Consider the following 10,822-nt stretch of genomic DNA (forward strand, 5'->3'; position numbering starts at 1 on the left):
AAAAAAGAAGATATGGTATACACACACACACACACACACACACACAATGGAATATTGCTCAGCCATAAAAAAAGAATGAAATAATGCCATTTGCAGCAACATGGATGGACCTGGAGATTGTCATACTAGGTGAAGTAAGTCAGACAGAGAAAGACAAATACCATATGACATCACTTATATGTGGCATCTAATAAAATGAGACAAATGAACTTATTTACAAAACAGAAACAGACTCACAGACATAGAAAACAAACTTATGGTTACCAGGGGGAAAGGGGGTGGGAAGGGATAAATTGGGAGTTTGAGATTTGCAGATACTAATTACTTTATAGAGAATAGATAAACAACAAGTTTCTACTGTACAGCACAGGGAACTATATTCAATATCTTGTAATAACCTATAATGAAAAATATGAAAACAAAACAAAACAAAATCTTGGTGGCTTAAAACAACAATCCTTTCTTCTATGTTCACAGGTCTGTGGATTGGCCAGGAGGCTCTGCTCCATAAGTCCCAGGCTCAGAGGGACACTGCACATGTTTTTACTATGCAAAGCCAGAAGCTTCCAGAAGGACAAGGGGAAACCCACAATGCCTCTGGAGGTCCACATATAAAATAAAAATGTGAAGGGTAAAGAAAGCATATGTCCAGTGGAGAGAGGGAAGGGGGAGGGGAAAAACCAGGGTATGGGATTAAGAGATACAAATTTTATACAAATACATAGAACCAATAAGCTACAAGGATATACTGTACAATACAGGAAATATAGCCAATACTTTATAATAACTATTAAAGGAGTATAACCTTTTAAAATTGTGAATCACTATGTTGCACACCTGTAACTTATATAATATTGTGCATCAACTATACCTCAATTAAAAAAAAAGCACGTTTCATGGTTTACTGGGCAGCCTTGGGGTACATAACAACGTGGTATCTCACAACCAGTGGCATCTTGATTCTGGTGAAACGCCATTTGTCTTCCCATTCTACGGCTCACGTGTTTCTCTCCTTTCCCAATTTTCTAAAAATGAGCTTGTGCCAACTTTTCTAATGGCCAAGGGAGTAAGTTTAAAAAGCTAACCCTACGAAGGGAATAATTTAGGAAGGCTAACTCTATGAACAAGCACGTTACAATAAAGGCAGGCCAACAGTGACTGCTATTTCAGGTTCACTATGATGATCATTTGCCCACATGAATGGACTTGGCACCTTCTTTGCTCTGGACTAGAGATACATCAAACCTCTGAGACAAAAAGACTTCCATGGCTTAATACCGAACTGTGGGTTGCAAATTCCAGCTCTGGCCCTTTCTGTGCTGTGTCGCCTGGGGTGGGTCACTTAGCGTCTCTGATCCTCAGAATCCTTTTTACCCAAGCTTGTGGACGCCGCCCCCTCCTTGAGGAAAAAGTCCCACCCCCATGTGACTGGCCCCGCCCACCACTGCGCAGACAGTGTAGGCAGGACTCAGGGAAGACACGCCCCCTCCCCCACCCCCAGCCGCCCTGCCCTCCTCGGGCAGCTGAAACTCGTCATCCCACTGCGTGCACGTGCATGGCCTTCTGGGAATTATAGTTTCGGCGACGCTGGCACTGTAGGCCTCAGTCTCTGCGCTAGCGCGGCGCGGCGCCTTCTGGGAGTTGTAGTTCTTGGGAGCCCCGCAGAGTCCGCAACTCTCCCAGCGCGCACGCGCAGCCTATGCCGGCCGGCGCTTGGGCCAGTCTGGGGCAGCTGCCGCTTTGACCTGTGTTACCGCACGTCCGCGCCACCGCAGAACGAGGGATCACCGGAGGTCTGCATGGCCCGGGTAGGACCAGAGGCCATGGAAACTCTGACCCGAACCCAACAAGCTCGGCGGGAGCAGCCAAGGCCTTTGGAGCTGGTCCCGGAGGCGAGGGCGCCGGTGTGTGGTGTGCGCGTGCGCGCGCGTCCCCTTGTGCGTCTGTGCCCCGCGTACGTTCCCGACTGCAGCAGCGGGTGGCTGTGCGTCTGAGGCCCGTCCCGCGTGCCACCCCAGAACTTTGTGCCGGTGCATGCGTGAACTGTGTGTGTCACTGTGCGTTTAGGCCCCTGTCACTGTGGGTTTACCTGTCCCTCCAGAACTTTGTGCCCGTGCACCTGTGCATGTGATTTCGCGTGAGTCCGTTCCTAAGGGATTGCTCGTGCCTGATCCTGGCGCGTGTTTATGCATTTGGGGACCTCTGCCTATGTGTGACTTCGGGCATGTGTGGAACTTGTTTTCCTGGGTGTGAGGTGTGTGATTCCACGTGTGTGTGTGTCTGGGTGTGCAGCTGTGTAGGATGGCTTGGCGGGTGTGCCTGCCAGCATAGGGCTGGGTGGTCTGGGTGTGCCTGTGTCATTCTATGGGTGCCTGAGCGTGACTACGTGTGAAGAGCTGTGCACGGGATATTTCTGAGGGACAATGCCCTGGATCCCCTTACCCTCCCTGCACACACACACACAAGTAACATCCTGCGTTCTTGCTGCACCCGCTCACCTGCGCCTGCCCCAGCGTCTTCCTTCATGGGTCCCTGTTTCTTTCTCTCACAGATACCTACTGGACCCACTGAGGCATGATAGCCAGGACAGGGGCCACCGCCTTAGTGACACGGACAGGACTTGATGCTCCCAAAACTGCAAGGTGGGTACTACTGCCTGCTCTGGGGACCCAGTCAGGCTCCGCTCAAGCATGAGACTGCCTGTGGAGGTGGCACCAGAACTGGGACTGACCCAGCCTGGCTTCCACCAACAAAGTTCTCACCTCTGCATGGCACACAAGACCTCACATGATCTGGCCCTCACCCCACTGTGGTCACTTAATCTTCCCTGCTCTCTGCCTGGGTCACTCATCTCCAGCCCTAACCCTGCCCTGCCCATTTACTTTTCCTCTATCAACCCTATTATGGTCCTGCCTCAGGACCTTTGCAAGTGCTGTGCACACAGCCTGGAATGCTCACTGCAACCTTTCCTCCAAGTCTCCACTCAGAAGCCATCATCTCACTGAGGCCTGCACTGGGGGAAGGCCTGCCTTCCAGGCAGATGGAACAGCCAGTGCAAAGTCCTTGTGGCAGGAGTGTGCCTGGCATGGTTGTGGAACAGGGAGGTACTAAAGGAGCCAGGAAAGCCTGTGAATGTGACTCTGCACACTGCGGGGAGCCAGCTGGAAGGCAGTTGCCACAAGCTGGGTGGAGGCATTGGTCAGGGGCTGTAGGCAGTGGGATGTATTCTGCCCAGGTGGCAGACATAGGGCTTTCCAGATCCACGTTAACAGGGTCTTTCAGGGAAGGGTGTGCTGGGTTGGGGTGATAGTTGGGGAAACTCATCACCCCTGGGATGGTCCCCACTCAGCCCACACAAGGGGCTGAACCCATAGCCGGGCACTGATTTCTGTACACACAGCAGCCATCTAGATGGCTCAGAGAACACCTCCTGTGTGCTGGGGCTGAGGTTTATGTGAAAAAAGATCTCCATTCTCCACTGAGAATATCGAAAACATAGACTGTGTCCGACAGGGTAAGTATCTTTGCCAGTTACATGTCTGTATCTAGTGTATATAGAGAATTCCCACAGCTCAACAACATAAAGACAAACAACGCAATTTAAAATGGCAGAAGGAGCTGAATAGGGTCAAAAGACCGTTGTCCAAAGAAGACATACAAATTACCAAAAGCACTTGAAAGGATGCACAACATTAACCATCAGGGAAACGCAAATCAAAACAAGTGAGGTAACACTTCATAGCCACTAGGATGGCTAGACTCAGAAAATCAGATAACAAATGCTGTGAGAATGTGGAGAAACTGGAGCCCTCATACACTACTAGTGGGGGTGCAAAATGCCAGTTTTGGGAACAGTGCAGCAGTTCCTCAACAGGGTAAATACAGACTTACCTTGTGATCTAGAAATTCCTCTCCTAGAAATACAGATATAAAAGCATATGTCCACCCCTCACACCCCCCAAAAGAAGACATATTCTGTGTAACCCTGCAGCAGTCTGGGGTCACCATCTCCAGTGAGGACTCTGGGCCCAGGGGCTGCAGGAACCCCATTTCACGGCTCTGTGAGCCTAGGAGACCCTGGTGAGCTGGCTTCTCCACCCTGATCCCTATAGAAGTAAGAGGGGTCTGAGTTGAAGTGGTCCCCCCAAAATCCATGCCCACCTGTGCTTTAGGCAGCCCAGGCTACTAGTAGCAAAATACCACAGGCTGGAAGCTTAGACAGCCGATGCGCATGGCTCACAGCTCTAGAAGCTGGGAGTCCGAGATCAGGGCTCCAGCATGGTCAGGGTTCTGGTGAGGATCCTTCCTGAACTGCAGGTGGCCACCTTCCAGCTGCATCTTCACTGGACTTAGAGAGCAGAGAGAGGAAGCCAGCACTCTAGCAAGGGCACTCACCCCATCCTGAGGGCCCCACCCTCCTGTCCTAAGCACTCCCCAAAGGCCCCACCTCCTAATATCTTCACACTGGGGATTAAGGCTTCATTCAGCATCTGAATTTGCAGGGAACACAAACATTCCGTCCACAGCAACCTTGAACCTTGGGATGTGACCGCACTGGAAACAGGTCACGTTAATTTGCAGGCATCATTATCCGTTAAGGTGAGTCTTACTGGAGTAGGTAGGGCAGGCCCCAAGTCCAACCACTAGTGTCTGTATCAGGATGGGACACACAGATACACGGGGAACAGGGCATGTGAGGATGGAGATGGAGGTTGGGGCCGTGCAGCCACAGGCCGGGGAACACCAAGGATTGCCAGGAACCAATTTCCTAATAAAGTCAGATTCACAGGCACTGGGGGTTAGGGTTTCAACACACCTTTTGGAGAGACATAATGGAACCCATATGTGTTCCATTAAACCCATAACAGTAGGATTTAGAGGCATTTTTTGGTCGTCACATCTGGGGTGGGCGGTGCTACTGGCATCCACTGAGTAGAGGCCAGGGACACTGCTCAACATCCTGCCATGCACAGGACAACCCTCACGACAAAGAATGATCTGACCCACACTGTCAGTAGACAGACCCTGCGCTGAGCCTTCTCCAGCCTGGAACAGGGAACAAACCTCTTCCTTCCCTCCTTGTCTTTCTTTTCTTTCTTTCTTATACGAGAAGGAAGATATGAAATCAAGGCAGCAGCTCGGGAAGCCAGGATGGAAGGACTCTTGACGATCGCCGCTCCCCGGGGCTCCGAGTTGGGAGAAACATGGAAACATGAGGGTCATTTCAAGGACAGACAGGAAAACCAGGAAAGCCACTGGAAGCAGGAGGCCCACACGAAAGACCCCACCGGGGTGGGTGTCCCCGAGGATGATAGACTTGGTGGGAGCTCCGGAACCAGCTCAAGCCCCGCCAGTACCCAGGCCGACAGCAGGCCACAGGGGCGAGGCATGCCAAGAAAGAGCGCCAAACCGAAGAACGAGGAGGCACGAGGGGGCGGCCCCAGGAAGCCGTGGAAGTGTGAGGACTGCGGCAAGGCCTTCAGCTACTGCTCGGCCTTCACCCTGCATCAGAGAACGCACACGGGGGAGAAGCCGTTCGCCTGCCCCGACTGCGGCAAGGCCTTCAGCCAGAGCGTGCACCTGACGCTGCACCGGCGCACGCACACGGGCGAGCGGCCCTACAGCTGCTCCGAGTGCGGCAAGGCCTTCAGCCAGGGCTCCTACCTGGCGGCGCACTGGCGCACACATACGGGCGAGCGGCCCTACAGCTGCGCCGACTGCGGCAAGGCCTTCGCGCGCCCCGCTCACCTGGCGCAGCACCGGCGGGTGCACACGGGCGAGCGGCCCTTCGCCTGTGGCCAGTGCGCCAAGGCCTTCCGCAGCCGCTCGTCCCTGCTGGAGCACCAGCGCATCCACACGGGCGAGAAGCCGTTCGCATGCGCGCAGTGCCACAAGGCCTTCCGCTTCTCGTCGGCGCTCCTCCGCCACCAGCGCACGCACACGGCCGAGCGGCCCTACGCCTGCGGCCAGTGCGCCAAGGCCTTCACGCAGACCGCGCACCTGGCGCAGCACCGGCGCGTGCACACGGGCGAGAAGCCCTACACGTGCCCCGAGTGCGGCGCGCCCTTCAGCCAGAGCGCCTCGCTGGCCGAGCACCGGCGCCTCCACACGGGCGAGAAGCCGTTCGCGTGCGCGCAGTGCGGCAAGGCCTTCACGCAGGTGTCGCACCTGAGCCAGCACCGGCGCGTGCACACGGGCGAGCGGCCCTACGCCTGCCGGGACTGCGGCCGCGCCTTCAGCCACCGCTCGCACCTGGCGCAGCACCACCTCGTCCACACGGGCGCCCGGCCCTACAAGTGCCTGGAGTGCGGGGCCGCCTTCAGCCACGTGTCGTCCCTCACCGAGCACCAGAAGGTCCACACGGGCGAGAAGCCCTACCGCTGCGGGGACTGCGGCAAGGCCTTCAGCCAGGGCTCGTCGCTGACGCTGCACCGGCGGACGCACACGGGCGAGCGGCCCTACCCGTGCCCCGAGTGCGGCAAGGCCTTCAGCAACCGCTCCTACCTGATCCAGCACCACATCGTCCACACCGGCGAGAAGCCCTACGAATGCGGCGGCTGCGGCAAGGCCTTCAGCTTCTCCTCCGCCCTCATCCGCCACCAGAGGACGCACGCCGACAGGACGGCCGCGGGCCCCTCTGCGCAGCCGCCGCCGCCCCTGATTGGACCCCTGAGCGGGGGGAGGAGCCTGTCGGCCGCGGCGGCCCCGGGGAGGCGGCGGGGGACCCGCCACGGAGCGAGGGCTGAGGCGTGCAGGGCCTCGGACGGGCAGGGCCCCGCCTCTCAGCACGAGCGGGGACGTACCCCACCATCACCCGGTTGCCCGTGAGGAAACCGAGGCTCCGTGACGTGCCCTTGGTTACCCGGGGAGGCGGGAGGGTCGGGACTGCATCCCGCATCTCGCAGAACACCCCCTTACAGCGCCTCCATGGTTCAAGATTTATAGTCTTATGACCCACAAAAGGGGACCTGAGGACATATCTGTGGGTCTCTGGCTGGCCCTTTGAGTGTTGATTTTATGACCAGGTAGGTAGGCATTTGTCCAACACAGTTCATTGAATAAAAGGTTCAGCGCCTTTGGTGGAGTCGGCATGTTAAGGGGGCAGGGTCTTAAGGAGAAATGTGGGTCCCTAGCACTGAAACAGTGCTTCCAAAATTTGAGAAAAATGAGCAGAGAAAGCCAGAGAAGGGAAAGTTCTAGAAGAAAAGAGCGCCTCTTCCCGACAGACCTGGGAAGGGTGAGTTCTTTTAGAGTAGACCCCAATCTCTTTTTTTCAGGATAAGGAAACACCTCCCTTTTCCAGCTTTTTCCCCCCGAAGTCAAAGTATTGATCTTAATGGTTGTGTCCATTAGCTGTTGTCCAGAATGCAGTTGTCCACTTCCCATGCTGTGTGGTCCTGGAGGTCTGGGCCAGGCTCATTTGGTCTTGTCTGGACTCAGTTATGCATCTGTGGTCAGTGGTGGGCGGGATGGGGACAGGCTGGTCCAGAAGGGCTCAGCTGGGCCAACTCTGCCCTCCTCCCCTTGAGCCACATCTTAACCTGGGTGACCTCTCATGGCAGGAGCAGGGGTTTCGGAGAACGGGCGCACACCAGCACAGCTTCAAGCCTGAGTATGTCAAGTCTGCTTCTAGTCCCACTGGCCACAGCAGGCCCCACAGCAGAGCCAGGGGCAGTGTAGGAAGGGCCAGCCCACCCGTGTGACTACAGGGAATAGTGAAAAATGGGAATCACTGATGCAGTCCCCCTGCTCTTGGGGTGAGACGCAAGTTCTAATCGCACAGCATGAGCTTATGTAATTCACGTGGTCCACAACTTATAAAGTTAAAAAAAAAGGTAATACAGTAATCTCGCCCCATCCTCCTCCCCACCCAGCCGGCAAGTTCTCCTCCCTCAAGGCTGCCACTCTCAACAGTTTCTGGTATCTTTGCAGAATGTTCTATGCATCTGTAAGCAAATGTTTACATGGTGTTTGTTTACATGCCTAAATAACACTACAAAGTTGTACAGCACACCTTTCTACACAAATGGCAGCGTGCAGAGCCGTTTTGCACCTTGCTTTCATTTGTTGGCATCGGAGACACCTTGTGTTACTAGACTCACTGTGTTTTGTTCGGCTCCAGGAAAAAAAAATCGCTGGAAAATATTTTTCAGTTATAAGTGAAGAATGCCTTTCTTACAAGTTTGACCAGCAAATTGTCCTGTGTTGTAGGACAACAGAGCCCCTTTGCATTAAAAACAGCCCCTACGTTTAAAGAATATATTAGGAGACTTTCAATTATACAAAAAGGTATAAAGTATAATAAATGCCCATATTCAATACCTTTAAAAATAATTTTGGTAACATAGAAATACAATACCTAAAATTTTTTAAATAATGGAACTTACCATATTTTGTAATATGTACTTGCTTTTAAAATAGGTCATGAACATATGTCTACAGGTATAGTTTCCAGGACTAAAGTAAATTACGGACATGATCTCACTAAATGGTAAATACCTTAGCTTACATCTCTAAGGAAAAAAAAAGTATCTTCTATACAACCACAACATTATCACATAATGAAATGAATAACTTCTTAATATCATCCATTGTCCAGTCAATATTCAGATTTCCTTGCCCACCCAGAAAGGTTGAAAAAGTGATGTAATTTATCAGAAACTAATGTGTCAAGCCTTAGAAGTAACTCAAACACAGAGGATCTTCAGCCAAGAGAGGAAGGGAAAGAGATACACAGACAAACATGGAGACACAGCTGCCTCCCTGCCTGCCAGTTCCCTCAGCTCTCGGCCCTACAAAGAAGGCTGGTGAGGGGCCTGGGAGGGGACAGTCTGTCTGCCCTTTTGACTCCTGTCCTGGCATTACCTGCACAGGCCTTGGCACACAGTAGGTCGTGAAGAAATGTCAGGTGAATGAATAAGAGGAAAACCCCTGACCCGGCCCTGATGTCCTGCAGAGTCAGCAACCACAGTGTCTGAGTCTTCCCTGTGTTCTTGGCATCACCCAGGCCACACAGTAGGTCCTGAAGTGCCGGTGACTGAATGGACTGTTGTAATTCCCAGCACCAGCCCTTGGAGTCATTCGGAGTCATTCGGAGTCAGGGACCACAGAGTTGGCATTCCCTGTGCCCCGGATATCATCCAACCCAGGTCTTGCACGCAGTAGGCCCTCAGGAGATAAGAATGAAAAGATCAGGTAAATGAATGAATAGGTGAACATCCTCAGCACCACCCCTGAAGCCTTTTCAGGGTCAGAGACCATGCAATTCTGGTCCCTTCCTGTGATCCAGACTTTGCCCAGCCCAGGCCTCAGCACATACTAGGTCTCCAAGAAGTGCCAGGTGACTGAACGAACAGTAGTACATCCCAGCATCAGCCCTGAGCCATTCAGGGTCAGGGACAACACAGTTGGTTCCTCCCCGTACCCTGGACATCACCCAGGCCATAGTGCACAGTGGGTCCTCAAGAAATACTGAGTGACTGAGTAGTTAAAATGCCACCAGCCCCAGCCCTAGCGCCACTGAGGGTAATGGCCCGCACAGTCTGGCCCCTCCCTCTGACCTTTGCCCGGCCCAGGCTTCCAGACGCGGTAGGTGTTCAGGAAACGGCAGGTGAATGGATACACTGGTGAAATGGGACCCTAGGTTACAGACAGGGAGCTGAGTTCAACCACCTCGGGGAAGAGGAGAAACAGGCCCTCACCGGCCGAAGAGCCGCCGGTCTGCCTGGCCGGCGGCAGGGGCGGGGCCACAGGGCCGGGGGCGGGGCCGGCGTCGGTCCACCGAGCCCGCCCGCCAAGGCTGCAGGGAGAGCCGGCCTGGTCGGACTGCGAGGGCCCTGGCCTGCCTTCTCGGGGTGAGGGGCTCCCACGGCGGTACTGCTCCCGCACTGCCTCGTGTTTTGGCTGGCTGGCCCGCTGTGACCTCCGGTCCCTGCCCCGGAGCAGGGGTGGGTGGGGAGGACGCTTGGCAAGTCTACCCTGAGTCCTTCCTGCTGCCGAAAGAGTGGAACCCCCGGCGAGCTCAGAGTCTCTACAGCTTTGCAAGGAGCTGAGCCCCTGGAGCAAGAGTCATCAAAAATATTTGTTTCAAAGCTTTTGAAATTTAGGGATTACAGACAAGATCAAGAGGAAGAGAAACTGGCTTTCCATAAATACCAAGGTCCCGGATGCTGAAGCCGCTCCCTGGAAGCAGCTTGCAGCAAGCCCACCAACCCCAAAACCTCTCCCACGACCAGCACTGCCGTAGTCTCACGATGAGAACTGCAAGGCATGGACCAGTGGCTGGGCACCCCAGCTACTTCCCCCTGAGTTTAGAGTTGCCGTATTTGCCAACTTATCTGACCTGTTTCCCCCTCCACCATATTCCCCAGATACTATATGCAGATACGAACCTGGGTCCAACATGTCCTGTTCCAGGAAGGGACAGAGCAGCTTCAAGCGCATGGGGGAGGGGGGCCCCAGTGGGAGGGGCCCCGCACGCTGGTGTGCGTGTAGGGAGAGTTCCTGGGAGACACAGCCTGATCTCTGCAGCCCCTCCCCCAGCTCGACCTTCCGAAGACCAAGTCCCTCCAGGGAAAGCCACCAGAGGAGGAGGACGCCAAACAGGAGCCGCGTTAACCTGTAACCGTCAGGCGGTGATACAGGCTATGAGGACAAGCAGAGCGGCCCGCGGAGGGAGGTGCTACTTGGGGTGGTCAGAGAAATCCTCCCTAAGGAAGCGACGTTTGAGCAGAAACCTGAAGGGCTGAGGGAGCCATGTGGGCTTCTGGGGGAAGAGCATTCCAGGTAGAGGTTCATTCCAGAGCCGATGCAAAGGTCCTGA

General features: G+C 54.4%; 1 protein-coding gene across 12 annotated transcripts; it reads left to right on the forward strand.

The window, feature by feature from the left end:
• The first annotated feature begins 1,590 nt into the window (after nt 1-1,590).
• ZNF835 (zinc finger protein 835) lies at nt 1,591-7,075 on the forward strand. 12 transcript variants are annotated; one of them, XM_074368996.1, is made up of 3 exons: nt 1,591-1,954; nt 2,552-2,642; nt 5,111-7,075. In XM_074368996.1, exons 2-3 carry the CDS (start codon nt 2,624-2,626, stop codon nt 6,826-6,828), a joined length of 1,737 nt encoding a protein of 578 aa, XP_074225097.1. In that variant the 5' UTR covers nt 1,591-1,954; nt 2,552-2,623; the 3' UTR covers nt 6,829-7,075. The 12 variants fall into 12 exon arrangements, with proteins under 12 accessions (XP_074225097.1, XP_074225096.1, XP_074225100.1 ...); XM_074368995.1 differs by having other exon boundaries at nt 1,591-1,904; XM_074368999.1 differs by having other exon boundaries at nt 1,591-1,808.
• The last annotated feature ends 3,747 nt before the right edge of the window (nt 7,076-10,822 follow it).

Source organism: Camelus bactrianus, chromosome 9, assembly GCF_048773025.1.
Source record: "Camelus bactrianus isolate YW-2024 breed Bactrian camel chromosome 9, ASM4877302v1, whole genome shotgun sequence".
Lineage (NCBI taxonomy): Eukaryota > Metazoa > Chordata > Mammalia > Artiodactyla > Camelidae > Camelus > Camelus bactrianus.